At 39.2% G+C, this 24858-nt stretch overlaps 1 protein-coding gene across 1 annotated transcript in view; it reads right to left on the minus strand.

Moving 5' to 3' along the window:
- Nucleotides 1-16428: 16428 nt before the first annotated feature.
- ZNF804A (zinc finger protein 804A) overlaps nt 16429-24858 on the minus strand; it is a 156970-nt gene continuing 148540 nt past the window's right edge. Inside the window, exon 4 of the mRNA XM_072121561.1 lies at nt 16429-22939. Coding sequence (XP_071977662.1) covers nt 20071-22939 — 2869 coding nt within the window. The 3' untranslated portion in view covers nt 16429-20070. The remainder of the gene's footprint in view (nt 22940-24858) is intronic.

Here is a 24858-nt window from a genome sequence, read left to right on the forward strand (position 1 = left end):
GTTGTTCATTGTTGTTCTGCAAGAACTCTATTAGCTCTGACTCTAGTGTTTGCTTATGATTTGGGTGTGCTAATAAATATGGGCTACATCTCCAGAGGTAGGTAGGTGCATGTGAAGAGTCCTCTGACAATTCTAAAGTAATAGCAGCATGGTCGGACCACGTGATTGTTTCTATAGTGCTATTAGTCGCTTGCGATAGGGCGACTGAGTCTGTAATAAACATGTCTATCCTTGAATAGGAGTTGTAAACAGGGGAATAAAAAGAATAGTCTTTTTCAGAGCTATGGTGTGCCCTCCAAATGTCACACAGATCATTTTTCCACCAGATGTCTCCCACCCCTTTGCCGTGATGTTTAGTTGCTAAGGAACAATCCATCTGAGGGTCCGATACTGCGTTAAGATCTCCCCCGATTACTAAAGTCCCTTGTTTATGTTTAAGTGCTAAACGCACTATTTTCCTCGCAAAGTTGGCTTGTTTGCGGTTGGGAGAGTAAGCGCATACCAACGTATATGGTGCGTTATTAATTAGACATATTACTAAAATATATCTTCCCATTGGATCTATAACCGATTTAACCTCCCGAAAGGCCACTGTGTTTTTTATTGCAAGCATTACCCCCCTACTCTTCTTAGAGTAGTGTGACCAATATATCTGAGGGAACGCTGCATTTTTGACTCTAAAAGCATCTTTCTCCATTATATGTGTTTCTTGCACAAACACAACATCACATGCCAGTGAACGGGTTTCCGCCCACAGTCTAGCTCTTTTATACGGGATATTCAATCCCTTAACATTCATAGACATGAATTTTAACACCATTGTCACTCCTGTATTACAGTGCTGTTCATCCTTAGCATATATATTTTATACTTACTCAGCTTGAACATATGCACATCTAACTGGTTCTCTAAAAAGTCCAGGCTTGCTATATGACTGACATTCTTTAAGATGCATGTGAGAAATAACATAACATAAACAAACTTACTGAGATGCCTAGGCATCAACTGAGAGAGCAATAAAAGGTCTCTCTGCTCTCCTTGTAGGGGGAGAGAATAAAGTTCTGTTCTTCGGACTTGCTGATACAAGATCAGCTGGTACCTGGTCTGGAGAGGGGACCACCAAGAGTAATCCCGCGTCAGGAACCTCGTCGTTTTAAGCAGTTAGTTATCCTTGTTCCTTCTTACTCTGGCTGTGTTCCATTCTTCTTCCACTCTTCGGGGTCTTTGATCTTTGGTTGTTGCAGGATTTTCTGGGATAGATATTCCCCATGCATTAAGGAGTTTACGGCCTTCTTCCACGGACTGGATGGCTTGTATTCTTCCATTCCTGGAGATTAGAAGACGTGTCGGGAAACCCCATTTATACGGTATCTGATGTTCTCTTAAAGTGGAAGTAATCATAGCCAATTGTCTACGTGCCCGCAGTGTGGTTGCCGATAGATCTATGAAGAGCGATACGTCTTGATATGGAGATGGGAGAGGGTGGAGTTTTCTTGCGGCTTCCATTACCTTTTCTTTGGTTCTGAAGAAATGGACCCTAGCCAGAACGTCCCGTGGTACGGTTTCGTCCAGGTGTTTGGGTCTTGGCAGTCTGTGCGCTCTATCTATTTCTAAATCCTGCGTTGGGCAGTTGGGAATCAGGACTTGCATGAGCTTTTGTAGATAGTTCGGCAGATCATTTTGAGATATCAGTTCAGGTATGCCCCTAAATTTGATATTATTTCGGCGCGACCTATCTTCAAGATCCGCCATTTTAATTTGCATGCGATGTAAATCTTCTTCTAATTCGTAATGCGCATCAATCAAGGCATTGTGTGAGTTTGCAAATTCACCCATCTTATTCTCCACCTGGTTAACCCTTTCTCCTACTTGAGAGAGTTCAGCCGATATTGGCTGTATTAAAGATGTAATGTCTTTTTGAAACGATTTCCTCAGGACTCCAAGCATACGTTTCATTGCAGCCTCAGTCATAACATTATCTGACACAGGCATATGTGTCAGAGCATCCTGCTCTTCTTCTGCCTCGCTGTCATCCGTGAGACACTGATCTGCTACCCCTGTGTCTGGGTCTTTGTTGTTTGCCAAGCGTGGCCGCTGCTTAACCGGGCTTTGTGAAGGGGAGCCCGCTCCTTCTTCCCCTCCGCATCGTGTTCCCGCCATTTTTCGGGAGCTATGGAGTTCAGCTATAATGGAAGGGGAATTTCTGGACTCACCCCAGCTGTATGTCCTTGTTTCCTGGCGTGCTGGCGATGTTGGTGCCGAGGATGATCTTCTCTGATGCGCGGCTGCCTCCCTGGCTTTCTGCGCTGTGTGAGTTTCACGCTGAGAAGACGGGAGCTTTCCCTCATGGAGGTCACCGCCATCTTGGTTGCGCTCCGTGGCTGGTGAGAAGTAAAAGTTCATAAGTTTACGCGGTCCGACCACATTCTTCCTTCTCTTAGTCATCTTCTCAGATGTAGAGCCTGGTATGTGATGTTCTTGGCCACTTTACTGGCAAGGATAGCTGTTTTTTGTCGCTATTGTAGGTTCTGACACGGGAGCTCTGTCCTCACACGTCCATACAGCTCAGCAGTCCGGACACGCCCCCCGCTTCAAGCTAATTTGAATGAAAAGCATTGCAAAGGTTGTCTTGGAGCACAAATGCTGGTGTAAGAAGTGTGTGGGGCCGATGACACACTGAACGGACTGCCCTTTACTGACCGTTCTACTTAGGGACAGGACATTTTATTCTTTCTTAAACTTAAAAAGAAGCATGTTAACAATCAAATCAAGCAAAAATATCCAATTCTCTTGTGTCTATTACTCATATTTACATTAGTGTGTTTACATGGTTACAGACTACAAACAAACTCTGTGTAGTCTAGTTCTGCAATCAAACTCCTTTCTATCTATCCCATTTCTTTCTGACCTTTCAAATGTAGTAGGGGGCTGATTGGTAAAGGATTTAACTGGATTAGTTTTTAGTCTGTATGCACTGTATAAGAAAACATAATGGCCCACATTTATTAAAGTGTTTGCGCCAGTTTTCTGTCAGACTTTGCACTAGAAAGAACGTGCAAACTGCTTGCACATGTATTTAGAAAGTGTCTGCGCCAGTTTTGTGTTGTGGCTGCACTGTGTCCAACAAGACAGAAAAAATGTACACCAAAAGGGGCGTGTTACTGCTTAGTTGGACCGTGCACCACAATTCTGTGTGACATGTGCCACAATTGTGTCTGAGCCACAATTCTGTCGCATGAACAAAGTGCACCCAAAAAAAAATGGTGGGTTCTGCCAGAGAAGTGCAGGGGGCACCAGATAAATCCTATGAAGACTGTGTGATACCTTTAACCCCTTAAGGACGCAGCCATTTTACAGCTTAAGGCTCAGCCCGATTTTTTTGGATTCTGACTTGCTTCGCTTTATATGGTTATAACTTTTGAACACTGTTACTTATCAAAACGATTCTGAGATTGTTTTTTCCCCACATGTTGTACTTCATTTTAGTGGTAAATTTTGGCTGATAAGTTTTGCGTTTATTTACAAAAAAAAGAAAATATGATAAATTTTTTGAAAAATTTGCCATTTTCGAAATTCTAAATCATTGCGTTTTCAGGCAGATCGATTTACCAGCTAAATAAGTTGCTGAATAACATTTCCCATTTGTCTACTTTACATTTTCATAATTTCTGAAATGTCTGGATAATTTATTTTGACGTCACGCGGCTTACAAATAGAATATCGCTTTTCCGGATTTTCAGAATTGACTATTTTGGGGATAAATACAGTTTTGAATGAAATTTTACATATTTAGCATCAAAACCCCCTATATAATCTACCCATTTTCAAATCTGCACCCCTCAAACTATCAGAAACAGATTTTACGAAGATTGTTAACCCCTTGAGATCTTCATAGTAATTGAATCAAAATGGAGGTGAAATTTAGAATGGTCATATTGTTCCCTTATACGTTCATTTAGCACTAAAATTTACACATTTCCAAAATATAAAAAGAGAAAACCCACCATACAATTTGTTCTGCAATTTCTCCTGAGTGCAGAGACCCCCCACATGTGGCTGTGACTTGTTTTATGGGCGCACAGCGAGGCGCAGAAGGGAAGGAGGGCGCTGCAGCTGCCAGGATTTTAGTTTCCTCATTGGCCCCTTTTGAAGGCTATAAAATTTTCGCTTTTTCGTTATTGGGGCCATGTGACGGCATTTTTTTTGCGGGATGAGATGCTTTTTCCATTGTTACCATTTTGGGGTTGGTATCACCTATTGTTGAAAATTTAGGAACTTTTTTTGAGGGCAGGAGTAGAAAAGCATCAATTCTGTACTGGATTTTTGACTTTTTTTTTTTTTGGTGTTCACCGTATAGACTAATAATCATGTTAGCTTTATTCTATGGGTTGATACGATTACGGGGATACCAGACATGAATATATTTTCTTATGTTTTACTAAATTTGTCAAACAAAACCCTAATGTGGGGAAAAATCTATAATTTTTGTATTGCCATCTTCCAAGTGGCATAACTTTGTTACGTTTTTGGCTACGGAGCTGGTTGATGGCTTGTTTTTTGCGGGACATGTTGTACTTTGCACCAGTATCATGTCTGAGTACATATGGTTTTTTGGTCGCATTTTATAGCATTTTTTGTGGGATTGAAAAGGTAAAAATCATAATTTTTGGAGGGTTTATAACAGTTTTTTTTTACGGCGTTTATCGTGGGGGTTCAATAATGATTTACTTTTATTCTACGGGTTGTTACGGACGCGGTGATACTATATATGTGGGGTTTGTGTTATGATTTAGACTTTTTTTTTGAGTTATATGTCTCTTTATATGTTTTGGGGGTTTGGGGCATTTTTAGTGATTTATGACTTTATTTTTTTATTGAATAACTTTTTTTTTTACTTTTTCACTTTTATACCATGGGATATGTTCATGATAATATTCTGCAATACTGATGTATTGCAGAGTATTATCAGTGTCAGCCTATGCACTTGCATAGGCTGGCACTTTGCCAGTAAGATGACGTCACAGACGCCATCTTACTGGCAATTCTTGCTAGTAACTCTGGGGTCCAGATCGGACCCCAGAGTTACTATAGCAACGATCGGCGCCCCCCGAAAACGGTTCGGGGGGGCCGATCGTGGGGGAAAGACCCCCCAGATACTTGTTAGATGCCGCGGTCGCGCTGACCGCGGCATCTAACGGGTTAAGCACCCGCGATCGGAGACAACTCCGATCGCGGGTGTTACACTGGGGTGCCGGCTATTAGTTACAGCCGGCACCCCGTGTTTCCCGATGCCGGTTCGGCTCTGATCCAGAGCCGAGCCGGCATAAGCGCCGTGGCGGATATATCCGCCACTGAGCGCTAAGTCACTGCGCTCCGTGGCGGATATATCCGCCGCGGAGCGTGAAGGGGTTAATGAATATGTTGCACACTGCACACTCCACAGGCAAACCGTACATATTGCAGTTTCCTCTATTTTTGATAAATGTAGGCAGAAATAATGTAATCTCCGTTGATCAACATTTGATGGATTTTGTGTACAGGGGTATATCAACCTTAAACCTTTATTTTGCAAAAAAGTGATGATCCTAATTAGAGAACCACAATGCCTGTAGCACAGAGAAAGATTATAATTACATGTTCGGAAGGTTACACCCGTCACCAATCTGCATGAAGTGCACAGGCCTTTGCTCTGAATGACTTCAGCACTTCTGCAGCCACAGGACATCACTATCTCTCACACTGTGGGATTCTGGTCTATTCTTCCAGTACCTTCCACAGTTCTGTGACTCTTCTGGGTTTATTCACCATCTGACATGCATCCAGCCAAAGGGTAGAGCTTTAGCAAAGTATAGGAAGAACAAGACAGTATCAGAAAAAGGAAACAAAAAGTGCAAACCCTAGTGGAGACTGTGACAAAGAAATATAGGACTATAGGTGAAAATGGGCACTCTCACCTGTTGTGGCGTCTCCTTTATGTCACTCTTCACTGCCTAACCTGTTTTTTGCTGTGTGATAAAACACATTGTCCTGCATGAAAATTGCTGGTTGATTGAGTGAAGAATGTGAGGAAAGAACCAAATGTTGTTGAGGAAGGTTGTGATACCCACTAGCATTTACTCCGCCATACAGTCCAACTTCTGCTACAGAAAATATTTAACCCAACCATGACACTTTCTCCTCCACCTTTTACTGACTTCTTTACACACTTTGAGTTCAGTTTTTCACCAGTTTGTCAAGAAATGTAGTGTTTCCCATTAGACTCAAATAAATAAAACTTGCTTTCATCACTAAATAACCTGGAGATCACTTCTCTTCTGTCCACCCAACCTGTTCCTCAGCAAAGAGGAGTCTAGCCTTTTGTTTCTTTGAGAGGTTTTGTCACTGCAGACCTGACTTTCAGTCCGAATGCTCTTAAACGTGACACTGTATGAGGAGATAGATCCCTACCCTGTTGAACTGATGAGCAACTTCAGCTGCTGTGTTGAGACAATTACCCATGGAGATTCTTTGCATTATCCAGTCCTCTCTTGCATTTGTCTTTCGAGGGCAAGCAGCCTTCTTGCGGGATTTGAATGAGTTTGTGATGTTGTAAAGATATAATATTCTAGGAATTACAGACTTGGAGTAACCAACTTCTCTTGCTATGACTGATAGGGTCACCTCTTTGGCCTTCATCTGAACAACCTGATGGCGGAGGGTTGTAGTCACTTTGGAGCGGCACACCATTTTTGCTAAATGAGTTACAACTGGAAAATTAGGTGCCAGTTAAGTAGGGGCTGTCAGCTAATTAAGGAAATTAGCATCTGGTTCAAGAATTACGCCAATAACTCACAGGTATCTGAAAGTGTTCTCCGCTTAGATCAACTTTTTTTTTACAACCATCGTATTTCGATTTTTATTCTGTGCTTTAGAATACATACAATGTATTAAATAATCTTAAAATACTGCTATTTTACTCATTTAAGGATATATTCACATCGGATTACAGGCGGTCCCCGGGTTACGTACAAGATAGGGTCCATTGGTATGTTCTTAAGTTGAATTTGTATGCAAGTCGAAACTGTATATTTTATAATTGTAGATCCAAACGAAAACATTTTTTTGCCCCAGTGACAATTGGATTTAAAAAAATTTAGCTGCAATGGGACCAAGGATTATCAATAAAACTTAATTACAGACACCTTACAGCTGATCATTGCAGCATGGGACTAAAGTATAGCATCTAGAGAGCTTCACCAGAGGTCACAGTGGGCAGAGGGGTCCGTCTGTAACTACGGGTCGTCTGTAAGTCGGGTGTCCTTAAGTAGGGGACTGCCTGTACATAGTGACCTTGACGTTTAGGCAAGTGTGTGTTGTTCTCTACGTTTGATCTCCAGTGTATGTAGAACCTGTATACATAATAGGAAAGTTTTAATATTCAATATATTTGATAGTGAATATTTTATTGCAAATACTGCATAATAATAGATGAATTGAAACAATAAAATATATACTTCTCAAATGATTCACTTATTAAAAGTTTTAGCATTATAAAAGAACTCTAGAGGATCTAAACACAGGATAAATTTGGTATTTTCCATTTCCTTTGGTTGAAATTCAAGAAAAACACCAAAGAGTCTTTAGGTTTATATGCTATTTGTTTTACTAGATACTAAGTGACTTTATACTGCTTTGTATACAAAGAAAGGAAAGCGGCTGGTGGGGGTCTCCTAGGGAACACTATTCTTCCCGATGAAAGCGATATATGTGCAGTACTGTGTTATATTTCCACTGCAGAGATACACAAACAAGGATGTGACTGCCAGGGGACAAGCTTCCACCTAGATTAAGACTCCATGGGGTAAGAGGACCTCATGTGGATAATATATTAGATTTATTGTGGAAACGTTGCAGTACAGAATGAACAATAGCAGGTACAATTTATCATTGTTCAATAGTAGCTGGCCTACATGTTCTCTGGTATGCAAGTATTATTAAATCTGCCTCGTGACTGTAATCAAGCTCTTAGCTGACCCCTATTACAACTTAATCCCAGGCTGGCTGGCTGGCTGAGGGTAAGGAATATCACAAATCTTTTTTTTTTCTTCAAATTTTGTGACAAGAGTAAACTTTCCTCAGTATTTTGTATAAAAATTTAATTGTACCAGTTTCTTGGTTATAATGTATTGTAATGGGAAAGAGACAATAGGGCTTATTTACTAAGGGTTGTGGATCGCACTTTCATTGGACTGTTTGTGTTTTTCGGGGATTGCACAGCTTTCCCAGGTATTTAACAGGTGTCTGTGCTGGGATTTTGGCGCACGTGGAATTTTTTACACGGCATGGAATATTAAATATCACCATTTTGAAGTGCAATTTGTTACGCAGAAAATAAGCCATAACACAGCTCTGTACATGGAAAAATAAACAAGTTATAGATTTTTGAAGGTGGGGAGTGAAAAATGAAAATGCAAAAATTAAAAAGGGCACCGGTGGTAAGGGGTTAAGAGGGACTTTCACCCATTAAATCCTCATACATCTATTCCTGCTCTCAATACACATGTACACAAGAACCATTTCAAGACCTCCTAAAATGGCAGATTGAAAGCAGGCTGACTGAACACATCCTCCATTCCCCAAGAAGCTGATTCTAGTAACATATGTAGGAAGTGATTCCAGACTTGTAGGGGCAATAATATTCATACAGCCCAGGGCCCATGGCAGGCTTTATCTGCCCCTGGGTACTGGCAGGGCAATTGTTCATGGACAGATGAAAGAAATAACACATGACCCTCCATCTGTAGCAATTTTATGCTCATGAATTTCTGGTTGATGAGGAAAAGGACAGGAGGCTTTACTTTACATATCAAGAAAGCAGAATGGAAATTTTAACAGATTTATATTGGTAAATTACCTAATATCTTGCGCCCAACATTTACACACACATTACAAAAAAGAAGAGTGAGTCAAAGCAGCTACATCTCCCCCCACCAACAACGTCTCTCTCAACTCCTTCACTCCCCCCTCCTTCAGGAATTCTCTTCAGCCAACATCTCTCTCAACTACCTCATTCTCCTTGAGAACTACCTCAACTATCTTCATACTCAATGAGTCTCATGGCAAGGTGCCAGATACTTTTTTAAAAGTGATTTTAGCTAGAGCTGAGCTATGGACTATTTTCTTAAAATACCTTGCGTTTGTGTTGCCGTTAATTTTAGGGCAAAAAATACATATGTTTCCAGTTTTGGGCTTGTGGAAAAGGGCATGCAGACAAAAGCATAACATTTCTACTAAATGTTAGATGTGTATTATTCCCACGAAAGTGAATGGGAGCTGAGCTGCTGTTGTCCGTCCTGGCCACCTTACAGGAAGATTAACTTTTCTTCCAGCTTTGGTCTCCTAGTTGCAGCTGATTAGTGGGGTTAAAAATTGCCAAACCCCCACCAAATCCAATCTCTCCTAATCTCTAAATTTCCAAAATTTACTGCCCAAAAGACAGTTAGGGGGGTAGAGAGACCCCATTTATCTTGAATTGTTGACCTAACTAAATTGTCCGGTTTGACCAATTTTGATCTAAAGGGGCTTTTATCAACCGCTTTTTGACTTGCTAGGAAACTACTCGCTGCTAACAGTAGAGCCCCAAAGCTAAGCGCTACTTTGTTCAAGGCTCAGTTTTTTTTTCCTTATTTTTTTAATTTAGTTTAAGGAACTTGATATTTTCAAATCTTTTCTATGCTTAGCATCTCTTCACGAATTAATATAACAGTGGTGTAATATAAATGGATATAGAATCGAAAGTTTTATTAGACATTTTACCTTTTATAATCTTTGTTATTTCAGATGTTAGAATGCAAGCCGGAAACGTTCAAGACACTGGTGGGAGAACCGTATCAATTATTAGGAATGTCTGCGGAAATATTTTTTTTGCATAAAAGACAAAAAATAAGAGACTCATAAGTAGTAAACAGAAGAAAGACTGCCCCCTAGGGGCTGCTTTTACTAATAAATTTATTACAGCAGATTTATTTCTTGTACATCTGCTTTAATGGTGATTAAAATATCACAGCAGCCACAAGATGCCATTTTTTGAGTTAAACTAAAAGATGAGCTACATAGGTGCAATACAGAAGTGAACTGAATGGAGAGAGTGCAATAGAGAGATTTTTGATTATTCTGGATTATTCATTTGATTTAACTACTACTCCTGTCACCATATTGCTGCTATTCAGCAGATTAAATAATATTAATAATGATTAAAAAACAATAATAATTTTAAAGGTATTCATTATATGATCATATCGCTTATGTTTTTAGAGGGGGGTTATTCCAACAATGGTAGATCCCTATTAAAAGCTAATTCCCACAGGACCTGCCCGGAGTAAACAGCTGGTCATGCCAATGGGAACGGGAGTTGCTGCAGGGTGACCTAAAATAATTTAACCTTGTAGTTAATTGTAGTTTGCAGATGATAATAGTAAACTTTCTATCAAACTTTATGGTTGAAATCTGTCCCTGCGTCCTTCTTTTTCCTCTGCCTTTCTTCATTATTTAAGCAGTTAAAATAAATCGGCTTTCTGTCCTGTATCCACTGACAGCTGAGAGAAAGAGGAATCGGATGAAATCTTTAATAACTTAACTCTTTACAGACAGTCACTGGATAGTCTATTCTCCTATGAGAGATGGATTATCAAGGGAAATATTCTCTAGATATAAAACAGATAATTATTAGCCTCCTTATCTGTCTTAGGCGGACTGAGCTCTGAATGCTTTCAGATACACTGCTCAGTACAGGAAAAAGAGCAGAACTAAGACACAGAAATTCTGCTTTATTTGATAAGGTATATTACAAACTTTACTATTATCACCTGCACTATTAATTTCTGCAATAAAAATATAGCTACAAAGATTTAGTAACTCTTTAATATCCACCAGCAATTCATGCTGGTCACCGTGGTCAGATGTCCCTTTTTCTTACATACTTGCTGATTTTGGGTAACATAGAAGAGTCCAGTACTACCCACCCCATCATCTCTGCATCCAGGGGAAAATCAGGCTGCTCCCTGTATTATGGTTCTTTTCTTTAATTATATTGGCACCCGGTCATTTCTGTCATTGCTGTCGTTCTGTCAGGTAAAGTGTGTATCGTTCCTGCAGTTGTTTCTTTGATTAGGAGATATAATGAACATGTCTTAGGACACTTCTACATGGAATACTTGAATCAACTTGCATTGTACTCCCAATATCTGACATGCAATCAGAGACATGACAAAGGGCTTATGGGCCTTGGTGCAAGAGTTCAGCTTGGTGACCCCTGACCCCTGATCCTATATCATGTCCACTCGAGTACCAGGTGAATGTCAAAACAGCCTGCACACCCCAATCAAAAATCCTGACAACAGGAAATACTTGGCTCACAAACACTCTCTAAATAACACTATACGTGCCGAGAGTTGTCTCACAATCTTGAAGGTTTGTCAGTGACTACAGGCAAAGGCAGAAGTGGCATCTTGCAACTCACAGGTGATGATTTTGCTCCATACAGAGCACTTCTGGCCATTACTTATCCTACAAAAAATTTATCTTGAGCTTTTGCAGCACTGTGTCCCTGAAAATACCACAGTCACATATATATTATTCTATTATTTCTAATACTGTATATGTGCCTATAATAAATTATAAAGTGTATATTGCCCCTTCTAATGAACTATAACATATAGTAACAAATTGAATTATACATTGTTCTTCCTTAAATAATTATAATATAAATATAGCCTCTATAATTAATTATATTTAGTAACCACATGGCCTCTTCTGATCTGCAGTGGAATTATGCATGGACACAGGTTTGTGTGGTTTGTGCAGAGTAAAATACAGTACAATTGATTATTTTAGCCAAATTTACATTGGTACCGCATAGAGTTCTTTTAACATTACAGGGAGACAGGGCTGGCTTTCGGGGCTGCAAACTGGGCTTGTGCCCAGGGTCCCCTGTCCTAATGGGGCCCCCTGCATATGGACTTTTGTGGGTAGAGGATGTGAAGTTGATTACCCTATAACTCCTGTCTCCTGTGCAGAGCCTCTTACTGACTGTAGTTGTTCATAACATAGTTTTAGTGCTGTGGGATAGATGGCGCACTGAATAAGGCCATTATTTGTAGACCTCTTGCCCGCCAATTGTGTTGAAAATCGTACAACTTAGATCAGTGAATATGGGAGAGTTTTTCACAGTTCATTCAGAGATCGGTCCTAGTGCCATATAACAATGCATTTTTTTGTAGAACAAAATCATCTTTCACTTATGTCAGATTTTATCTGCTCTCAGCTACTTCCTGGAAACTCACGCAGAAAAAACTGACCGCCCTAGGATGTATCCCAGTGCTGTCAGTTTTCTTTCCATTCCCTCATACACTTCAATGGGCATTAAAGTACGACATGCTCTACTTTTGACGCATCGCATCTCAACGGAGAGGCACAGCGTGATAAAAATCGGATGTGTGAAAAGATCCACTGAACAGCCATATGTCAGAGTTTATTGCGAGTCCAATACGATGACGGATCACATTGGACTCGTACAAGTCAAACGCTTGTGCTATAAGTGACAAAAGGGCATAACTGAAAGCCTTTTACACTGATGTAAGCTAAGTGTATAGCAATGATATAACTAGTATACCCGAGCTGTATTTCTCCTTGAATACTGATTATAGAAAAGACTGCCCTAAATGCTATACTTTGTATTCGTTCAATTCACACGCAGGTTTATTTTAGTGAACAGTGTGCATACTGTGTTATGCTAAGAAGACAAAGAGTCAATGGGGGAGTTTTATCAGAAGTGTCTGGGAGAAACTGTTCTAGTTGCTTTTGACAACCAATCAAAGCTCAGTATATAAAATGAATGATGTGCTCTGATTGGTTGCCATGAGCAACTTGAACAGTTTTGCTCTCAGCCATTTCTTAGACCCCCAATGAGTCATCTGAGTGCCCCCTGTGTAAAAAGGATGGATGCTAGGATACACTCCTGAGCGCCAGAAAGTATAAAATATATTGACTTATTTCACGGACAGATATAAACATATGCAACATGGATGAAACTCATCCGTTATATGTGGATACACAAATAAATAACAGTTATAAATCAGTTTGGTCATGTAAAAAAAAGCCTTAGAGCTCCTCCTTTTTAACTCTTAACATTCATTCCCCTTCTACCATCTTCCAACGCACCCGTACCTTTCACACATCCACATCAAATCTGCTGTGAGGGCTTCCGATGTGAACATTACTTACATGCTTTATATCTCACGCAGTGTCACTGTCGAATTTCTGTAGGTGGAGAGATCTGCTCATAGGAAACAGATCTGGTGACCTCCAGAATCTGAGCCAAAATCTGCTGTGTGGTATAGAGAGAAGGTGGCAAGATATGCAAATGATGACATGTAGAGGAGGATCCACACCAAAAACAACAACAATGTCAAAAATAAGCCAGTGTGGTGTGTATGAATGATCCTCAAGGAGATATAAGTTAGTTCAAATGATAAATGCAAAGTTTATTGAAGACACCATAAAAACATTTAAAACTGCATGAAAAGAGTTCATGCACACAAAGGGGATGGTTATGATGCAACCAAAAAAGAACCCTCCACATTACCCCCTGAATTATAACAATGCAGAAAAAACAAACAATTGCAGATATAAGGCTGGCCAGGAGAAAGCAGGTAGGTATACAAGTCACAATCTAAAGTAAAGGCACAAATAGCCGATCAGACCATGCACCATATCTAGCTAACACCAGAGCCAAATATTACCCAATATGGACTGCATACAGGGGGTGTGTGGCTACACGAAATCTGCTGTGTGATCATAGACCTAGTGATAGTATAACGATGATGAGATAGGACTTTTACAAGGGAATCTTTTTTTTTTACTCTTTTTTTTTTCTTTTTATTTAAAGGAAATCGACCAATTCATTTGATGCATTGTGAACCAAACATAACTTGGGAATGCTGCAGTTACACGGATGCAGAAACATATCTTGTTTAATCCCTGATCCAAGTGGTTTTGTTCAAAAAACAATTATAAAATTATGATATTGAGGCTCTGTAGCTTCTGTGGCTGCCCCGGCACTTCTCCTCTTACCCTAATTATACACTACTTCAGAGAACACTGTATTCACTGTGTTTTCCCTGACAAGTAGAAGTAATCAATCGCTGCAGCATCCCCCAGCTGCTGTGTATGAGTCATCCAGCTCACATTGATTAGTCCTGTCTGGACAGTACAGGAAGCTCCATGTAATTTGTTAGCCAGTATGCATCCAGCTTTCCTAAGGTCCTGAATTTTATATTAGTTTTTTGAGCAAAACTCGGATCAGGGATTTAACCAAGATAAGTTTCTGCATCAATGTCGCTACCGAATACTCAAGGTTTGTTTGGTTCACAATGCATAAAAACAAATGGTAGAGTTCAAATCTTGGAATTCAACACAAAATTCATGTTGGGTCCATAGTAGTATCATAGTGTCTATTCACCTCCTGCTTTTGTAGTGGACTCACAAAGGATACAGGGAAAATCTGAGGTGAAAATCTAAATAAAGAATGGACACTGCTGATTTTTTTTACTTGAATTTTCTTTGCATAAACTAAGACAAAAAAATCTGGAGCACATCCACTCCATTTCGAGAGAAACCGTGTTTATCAAAGTATTCCCTCGTAATGTTTCCATAATAGCATTGACTAAAGGTTTTAATCAAACACAGAGTTTACAAAATGTATAAAAGAGAAGTCTCCCAGAATTGACAATAACAAAATGCTTTGCTATAACAAGGTGGATGTGACATTCCTTACATTCCGGTGTCCTCTTTCCCTTGGGAAACGTTACTCATTTTCATTCCAAGAGAGAGTTAAGTTATATCAATAATTAGTACCCTGCGCTTCCTAAAACGTTCCCATATATTTAACCCTGACATCTGAGATTGGAAAATACTCCTATATTATATTTATGATAAGTACTTGAAGGTGACAGGACATGATGAATAAAGCAGGATGAATCTTATTTCCTGGAAAGATTGAAGAAACGTGTAGTCTAAAAAGATGATCCAGGGATAATGCACAATATGGAAACAAACTCTCCATTACAAGCAATTAACTAACATATATTCAGTTTCTTGGCTTGCAGGTTTGCTTAAAAAATTTGATTACAGAATAGGGCAGTGATGTCATAATTATAATAATAATTCTTTATTTAGCGCACACAGATTACGCAGTGCTGCACAATGCATATCAAATTGGTCCCTGTCCCCAATGGGGCTCACAATCTAAACAACCTACCAGTATGTTTTGGAGTGTGGGAGGAAATAGGAGGACCTGGAGGAAACCAGAGAGAGAACATACAAACTCTTTGCAGATGTTGACCTGGGTGGGATTCGAACCCAGGACCCCAGTGCTGCAAGGCAGAAGTGCTACTCACTCAGTCACCGTGCCGCCATTGGTCATTATGATGTCTGAATGGGACGTTGTAATGTCATAGTCGGGATTAAGATCTAAAAGTTGGGAAAAGTTTCATCATAAATGGAAACAGTGATGTCATAACTAGCATTGGGATGTCATTATTGGGCATTATGATGTCATAATGAGCCTTGGGATGTCAAAATGGAGGAATGTTACATCATAAAAGGTCATTGTGATTTCACAGTCGGGGAAATTCATAATGGGGCATTGTTATGTTATAAGTGGCCATTATAATGTAGCAATGGGCCATTGTAATGTCATAATTGGAATTGTGATCTGAAAGGTGGACAGAGTGACATCATAAAGGGATAGTGTGATGTCATTGGGGCAATGGGATGTCACTTTGGGGTTTTGGGATGTCACAATCATGCAATATGATGTCATAATAGGGCATTGTGATGTCACAATGGGAGATTGTTATGTAGTAGTGGTCATAAAGTGAAAATAGTGATTCCATAATATGATTTTCGATGTTACGATGGGCATTCTTCTCTCATTCTTTCCATTGATATCACACACACACACACATATATATATGTGTGTGTGTGTGATATCATAACAAGTCACGGTGATGTGGGGTTGTCTTCTAGAGCTTTCTTAGCTCTGTTTCTAGTCATGGTTCACCCCAGTCCACCTTCTGTGTGTTGGAGAGCTGGAATGGCTCTTCTGTATAGTCAACCTCTATTCCCTGCCGTAAGCTGGGCCCTGTCGTCTTATACTGATAGTTACTCCACACAGGCCGGAAATCTGCTTCCCCGTGTTGTTTTATATAGCAGTAACAGGGAAACATGCTCCTGACCAGCTATGATCATAGACAAGAAAGCAGAGAGGTTAGAGCATAGAGAAAAATGTGGGCACAACCTACCTGAAGATTTCCATCAGTTGGACCTTTGGGCATTTGCTGATATTTTAAGGGAAAAATATTACAAATATTAATATTCAAAATCCATCCATTTATTGTGTGAAATATTATAATACTTAACACAGAGAACTGCAAGATGTCTTAACAATAAGGTTACGACTTTATAAGAACATCATACAAAATGCAGTGCAATTTTTAAGCACAAAATAAGTGCACATTTTTGTTAACAAAGCAAAGGCAGATTTATAAAATAAATGCCATTTCCTATAAACAGTATCACACCTTGATAGATATTTGAAGTTGGGTCAAAACTGAACTTAGAAGTCTAAAAAATATACAAAATATAATAATAGAAGGAACAAAATAGGATGTAAAGGTACATGTAAAAAGCAGGGAAAAACCAAAAAATCACAGGTACATCTCAGAGCTTCTATGAATTGGTAATTTTGCTTGATGAAGAGAAGGTACAGCTTCTGTAGGGATCCTTTAGTGGCAGAGGACGGTGCAGAGAAGGCAATTTCCTCATGTGTCCGAGTAATAAGTTAAGTAAATACTTTTAGTGACAAAAAACTATAATCCTGTTTATTTCTTTTTTGTTCTACTGTTAGTTCTATTATAAATGTAACTATTTATATATTTCCTTTTCCAAAGAGGTGTTTTCCTACACAGTTCGACAACAGGGATTGGGTAGTTTAACAATGTACCGGGAATTACTCCAGACTGGTAACACTAAGTTGTCAATGCATAATATACATTGTAAATTGTGTAGTATAAATTGATTTTATACATTTATAGTAAACAGTAGACAGGAGCAGTGACAAAACCTGTCTCATAAAATGTAAAACGAGTGGATTGACCATTAGCTGAACTTTTGACCATCTAGTCAATAATGAGCATGGAAAGACCGGTGGGTGTAGCTATTGGGTCCCGGATGACTTTAAAGGAGTTGTCCACTTTCAGCAAATAATTGATATAGTTTGTGTAATGAAAAGTTATATAATTTTCCAATATTATGTATCAATTCCTCAATGTTTTCTATATGTTTGCTTGCCAAAACTCAAGAGGAAGCTTCATTGTTTACTTCCTGTGGATAACAATAGGTCCATGGTCATGTGATGTCACATTGGTGCGCAGCTTGTGAGTATCACAGAGACTAATCAGAAGTAAGCTATACCGATCTATGCTCCAGTTTGACGTCACAAGACCATAGATCATAGATTTCTATCTACCGTAAGTAAACTGTGAGCTGTCTCTTTAAAAGTGGTCCAGCTGCCCTGTTAAGTACCAGTAAAGGTCCCAATATAGGCATTATTGGACCTCTGTTTGATGTTGGACATGCACACCTTTGTGCTGCAGCAATGACACATTTACAAGTTCTAGCAGCTCTGCAGTGTCCATCTCTGGGCCAATGAGGTCTCACGGAGGGCACCCAAATCAGAAATATCTCATTGAAGGTAGATATGAACACTCAGATTCCAACTAAAAAATTCTGTGTCCTGCTGATCCACGTACCGAAGAATATATAGGAGGAAAACAGCGTCTTTCTTCTTGGTGCTTTATGACGTCATACATTACAAAATGTACACATATATAACATCACTTTGTATGTGAGCACTTCTGGATTCAAGCGACAGCAATTCCATTTATTATATTTTGTTCTATTCCCTAAGAAGAATGGCTTGACCGTTATATATTCTTTTACCTCTTGTGTCACCCCACTCCTCCTCATAACCTGTAAGCTCTTGCGAGCAGAGACCTCACTCCTGTTGTTCCATACGAATGTTGTGCTCTGTCATGTTACATTATATTTGTCCCCTGTGATTTGTAAAGAGCTACGTAAAATGATGGCGCTATATAAATAAAGATTATTATTATTATCTAGGCCTACAAAGGGACATTTTATTATTTCCAATTTTATCAAATCAGGAATCCCTAAGATAATAAACATAAACCAATGGGTGCTTTGTTAGTTGCTCATCAAAACTAAAATATAAAAAAATAAGATAACACTGTTCTAGAAATATATGACATACACGTTTGCTACTTTTCTAATAGGTTTTTAAGAAACAACATTATCCTACTGTATCCATATAAACCACATTGCAGGAAGCATATAGTCAGGGGAGGTTCTGAGTGACATTATTTTAAAGATCAAAAACTAAGAACTGGTTTAATCAAAACCCTCACATAGATGGGAATTGAAATTATTTTCCGCTGTATGCCAACTGGGCATGGAGTGGGCCATGCTGCATGCAGGCCTGTGAAGGTAAATGTAGCTCAAATGTGGATATACTGGTTGACACACCAAAAATATTTTCTCCCAGCATGGTGAGGGTGCGCATAATTAGCAGCCCGAAGCATCGGACATCTCTGCTAATTATAAGTCTTTTTTCTAGGTGATCCCGAAGTGTTCACATTAAAGAAGACCAGGAGGTAGTGTGCTGGTACAAGGCATCCAAGTCATGCACTAACGCATTAGCTGTAGCCTGCGCTAAATCCTGGCTCAGGTTATGGAGCAATTTTACACCGGGAAGGGCTCGCCAGAGTATTATGCAGCCGCACAGTTGTGCTTGGGATATATGAAGAGGCCGGAGTCGCTTGGTATATCTGGCATAACCTGTGGGTAGGGTAAACAATCAATGTGGAATTTTAACTACAGGGGCTTAGATGCATACAATGGGTTAAACTTCTACATATTACTGTGAAATTATATTAATGTATTAATGTATATTATTGAGGTTTATTGGCCACTGTGACCTCTCACAAACCCTTAAATACTGCTCCTATTGTATTCTGATGTTCGACTGTAATCACAGCGATCAACCTCCAAGGATTAAAACTTCTGCCATATTTTTCAGATATATCTCATTATAGTTTGTGCTTCCATAGCTCCCATATCCTACAGATGTGCTTGTTCACAGGGCCTGTCCAGTGAACTTATATGTGTAACTGAAAAGGTTAATTAATAGTTTTTATTAATTTCTTTCTTCTTTCTCTATTAGGTTGGAACGGAGTTCTCTGACTGCTAGTTTTGGTGCATACAGGAAGTCAGAAATAGTCACTTCCTGTCTCATCAGTTCTGTTGAGGCCTTAAAGGAAACCTACCACTTGAAGTGGCAGGTGTAAGAAGGAAATACCGAGCACCAGCTCAGGGTGAGCTGGTGCCAGAGCTTATTTTTGTTAGTGTTTTAAACCGCTGTATTGCGGTTTAAAACACTTTTTAAACTTTATAGCCGAAGCTGCTTCGGCGCAGGGAGGTACGCGCTCGGCGCTTACCATGCGTGCGGCTTTCCTTCACTTCCTATGTAGCGAGAGCGAGCTGGTGCTCAGTGTTTCCTTCTTACACCTGCCACTTCAAGTGGTAGGTTTCCTTTAACCAATGATGAGTCAGAAGGTATGTCTCATGCAACCTCAGCCTAGGCATGTATGGCATAGATCAGGGCAAAAAAAGAAGGAGATTTAGGAGTTAAAACATGTAAACATCCATTGCAAATATTGACTTAGATGTGATTTTTGAGGTTCTAAATTTCGAGTAGCTATAGTTTATCGATGTATCTTTACATAAAAGGCCTCTCTGTCAAGACATTGACATAGAAAGTAATGGACAAAATGTATCGTCAAAGATGTCTCTACTTTGTAGTCTGGGAATAAAAGCTTGATCTCTATGTGTCCTAGATGTTGCAATCCTTGTACCCATAATGCTGATATTTAAGCTCAAACACATAACAACTACTCAAAAGAGAGAATGCAGAGGAATAAGAGTTGGCAACTGTGAATGTATTGGTGTGAAAACTGCAGGTGAAGGCTGTGGAAGAGGCACAGGGATGTGGCAAAGCACAGTATTTGTAATAATGGGTACTTGTGGTGAAGAACCAAATGCATCCCTAGTACATAAACCAGGCTCCATTGTCATTTGGTAGAAGGGAGTCCTGGAAATGCCTTGACTTTGAGGACACATAAATTGCTGCTGAGGTACTATAAGTTTGACACCGTCTACAGAAGCAGTAGAGAAGGGAGAGGTTAGATGCTGAGGTAAGGCAGCTATGGAGGAACACAATGGTGTCTCTATTGGAACTGGATATACTGTAGAACAAGTCTGAATTGCTCCCGCCGGAAATATAACTTTAAACCTGGTGGGAAATGGATGAGGCTGCAGCGTTGGGCCATACCTGGAACAATGATGATACTTAAGTTTCTTAGAGTATGTTCCTGGAAGATGAGTTTGTTGGAAAGGTATGGTAACATGTGACAAGAGCTGCTCTCCGATACATTTTTTCGGTGTCACCTGTGTGTCATCCATTGGCATTCCTTGACTTTCTATATTTTCTGATTTATCTTGAGGAACATTGTTCTTTACATTGTTATATATTTGTAAGGGGGAAGGTGCTGACTGACCTTGGCACTGTGGTAGGTCACTGCTGAATGGAAGGTGAAGGTGTTCTGGATTCTGTTTGATGTCTTTAACAGAGGGTAACATGCATTTTTCACCTTCTGTACTGAGGTTTTTAATGGATGAGTTATTATTATATTTGAACGCAAGCAAATTCTTACATAACTGGTCCAACTTATTTTCCACCACTTTCTTTATTTTTACGATTTTCTTGAGAAATTCCTTAGCTCTCAGAGATTCTTTTGCTAATCTGTAGTAGTTTTCATAGAGAAATGTGTCTGCTTTGTAGAGGGTGGAGTAATTTTTGATTAGTTTGCGGTAGTTGTTTCTACTTGTGTTTTGTGTCTTTTTGTTGACCGGTTCTGGACTTTTTATATTTATAGGTTTGCACAAAATTGAGAAGTCTTTTTCAGGGAAGACGACTGGTTTTGAGACAGATCTGTAGAGCCTGGGTCTTTTGAAAGACAATTCTATCTCATCGATCACAGTTCTTTGGGTTCTTTTGAAGGTATAACTGTGGTTTTGGACGGTTTCACAGTTTTCATGATTAGAGCTTATTTTGTTAGAACTCCAGCTACAAAATGTGTTAGAATAAGCTAGATGTTGAGTGCAATGATCTAGTTGCAGGACTTCTGATTGGTAGTTGAAAGACCCTGTGTTCTTCCGAAGTTCATTTTCTATTTGATTGGTGAGACCTCTTTTCTGATCTACGTTCCAAACCTCACATTGTTGTTTGATCTTTAGCGTTGGTGTTTTTAACAATTCTCTTTTTGTTTGATCACCGTCGGCATGTGGCAATTGATGAGAAAATGTTACATTTTTTAATGAGGAAAATGAATCCTTTGATCCAGCTTGTTGTTTGTCTAAATTTTTAAAGCCACTCTGACTATCTTCATTTCTGTGATATTTTTGCCTACATCTTGTTCTAGGTTCGTGGTCTGTACATTTTCGCTTTCTGCCTTTTCGACTCGAGTGATGAAACTTTCTGTGGCTTTTCCTCTTCCTAAATTCAAAATCGTTGTTGAGGAGATACTTTGAGATATTGTGCTTTTGATCTTCTTTAATGCTGCAAATTAAGCTATAACATTTCAGCTTACCCGATGCCTTTGACATACGGTGACATGTGTTGATGGTATCTTTATTCCCTTTAGAGATAACTGGTTCACAATTTAGTTTGAGTAGGGTATTTGGATCTTTATTGGAGAAAGTGGTCTCCTGGCAGAATGGTTGAACTTTTTCATTTATTGCTCTTGATGAACGGAAATCGAAATGTAGTGGGTTGCAGCTGTAGGAGAGTGAGGGTTGTGTGCAGGTATACCCTATCATTTCGGAAGGCCATTGAAGAATTTTTGAGCCATCTTTGTTTTGCACTGGATGGAAGGCGGTATTTAATCTCTTTTTTGGCTCGTCATTTTCTTCTATAATTTTTCTCTCGTTATTGACTGATAGATTTGATATATTGTCTGTGGCACTTTCATGAGTTTTATTGCTAGTTCTTAATTCTTTATTTTCTACTATAGTTTGGACATCATGAATGCCACCATCAGTTGTTTCTTGGTAAGACTTCTCCAATTTTAGACATCCCATTGCCAGATTTTCATCAGCAGTTTTTTGGTTACCAACATTTAATTTTGAGTGAATGAGGTTATCTGAGTTCACATGTTGTGCTTGGACCTCAATTTCTAAAGGCACTTTTAAATGACAAACATCTGAGGTTAAAAAGTGAGCCAACTTTTCTTCAGGAGGTTGTTTTTGATCTGTATCATTGGCATCTTCTCCTCTTCCAAATGCTTGTTTTTCGAGACTCGAGATAGACTCTCCATCATCATCATTTAGACATGATTGAACACTGAATGACCGTGGTAAAAATCTGCTTCTTTTCTTTAACCCACATCCACTTGAAATATCTTCATTAAATTCATAGAAAACAGCAGCTGAGGCTTCAAGCTTGACCGGAGTCCTTTTTGGAAATGAGAAGGAGAAGCTGATTTTGTGTCCACTATCTTTCTGAATCTTGTTGTTGTTCTGTGGACTCTCTGAACTTGGCAATAGTATGGATGCCATATTTGTGCTGTTATGAATATTTGTAATAGATGCAAGCTGTGGCTTTTCTCGTTCCGTAGTGTGGACAAAAGTACTTTGAAGACTTCCATGAATATGATCGTGAACAGTCACCGTTGTAGATTTGAACATTGGACCACTTCCTGGGGCACTAGGAGCAAAGGAAAAGAGAAATGCAAAATGTAAATGATAAAAAAAATATTTTATTAGGTATCATAAGTATGATTTATGTGCAAATATCTCAATGGTATATGAAATTGAACTTAAAGTGTGACCTATAGTAAAGATATGCATGAACTTATGCATTGTTCCAGTATCACAATCCACTTGCTGGACTGTACTTAACTATTAGCAACTGGGGGCCCTGTAACTATTAGCTATGGGGACACTGTCACTCTTAGGCTATTAGGGCACTGTAACTATTAGCTACTATGGGGGGATCTGTAACTGTAAGCCACAATGGGTGGCACTGTAAGTATTGGCTATTATGGGGGCACTGTTACTATTGGCAACTGGGGAGCCTGTGACTATTGACTACAAAAGGGACTGTGACTATTGGCTACACAGGGGCTCTCATATTATTAGCTACCAAGGGGGTTATTACTATTAGCTACAGAGGGCATTGTAAATATTGGCCACAAAAGAGCAATGTGTCTATACTGGCTACTGTGGGCCCTGTTATTATTGGCTACTATGGGGACAACATGAAAATATTGACTACAGGTGGTCCCCTACTTTAGAATGCCCAACTTACATACAACACCTAGTTATCTCTCTGCCCCCTGTGGCCTCTGGTGAAGCTCTCTGGATGCTTTACTTTAGTCCCAGACTTCAATGATCAGCTGTAAGGTGTCTGTATTGATAATCCTTGGTCTCATTATAGCAAAAACTTTTTAAAATCAAATTGTCACAGAAACAAAAAATGTTTTTGTCTGGAGCTACAATTATAAAATATACAGTTCCAACTTACATACAAATTCAACTTATGGACAAACCCAAGGAACCTATCTTGTATGTAACCTGTGGGCTGACTGTACAGTATGGTGGGCACTAATATACTTAATATTTAATCACTGTGGAAGCACTGTGACTATAATATATATATAAAGTGTTTGTTTTACTAAATCTGCAAATATGAGTTGTGGCTGGAAGAAGCTGACATAAAGGCTCAGGTAGACCAAGAAAAGGAGGAATTCTCTAAACAAAGATTAACAGTAAGTACTGGTATTACCCATTAGCTCTCAATTCCACAGCATCTCCTCTCTGCTGTTATTTTCTCCTATGACGGGAAGCTACATGGTGACAGCCTATGTCAGATTTATCATCTAGCATCAGTCACAGCAATAAATCTGGTGCAGTGTAAGGTTGTCAGTCTTCCTCTGCTTGGTTATGGAACTGTATCAATGTAGTAAGCTTTATTCTGCACTATATCTATGCAGTTATCTTGATTCTGTTGTTGTTTCTATATTGTAGGCTTTGCTCTGTTAACATATCTATGTAGTCATTTTGGTTCTGGTACTGTATTTATGTAGTAATCTTGGTCCTTGTCCTGAAGCTATGTAGAAATTTTGGTTCCAGTCCTATATCTATATAGTAAGCTTGGTTCCAGTTCTGTTTCTATGTAGTAGGCTTAGTTCTGCTAAAGTATCTATGTAGTAATCTTGGTTCTGGTACTGTATTTGTGTAGGAATCTTAGTTTTCACACTGTTTCTCTTTTGTGATCTAGTTACTGGTAATGTTTTTATGTTGTAATATTGGATCTGGTAACATTTCTCTGCAGTTTGTTCATTTTGTTTTGTGCGGTTCTTTCCATTAAAATGACACTACATGTACACTACAATAACATATTTTGCACATAAGTTGTTTCCAAAGGTCCATATAACACCGCCCTACGTCAAAAAATAAATAACAGTTATGGCTATGTAGTCACTTGCTATCGTAATTAGTAAACAATTATATATATTGTGCAATGTGCCAGTGCTTTACAATTTTGCATAGCACAGAGCCTACATGGCGAAGGGTAAAGTCATTCAAGTCATACTGGTAAAAACGCCCGTTTCGTGTCTCACC

The sequence above is a fragment of the Engystomops pustulosus genome, chromosome 8 (assembly GCF_040894005.1).
Source record: "Engystomops pustulosus chromosome 8, aEngPut4.maternal, whole genome shotgun sequence".
NCBI classification, from domain to species: Eukaryota; Metazoa; Chordata; class Amphibia; order Anura; family Leptodactylidae; genus Engystomops; species Engystomops pustulosus.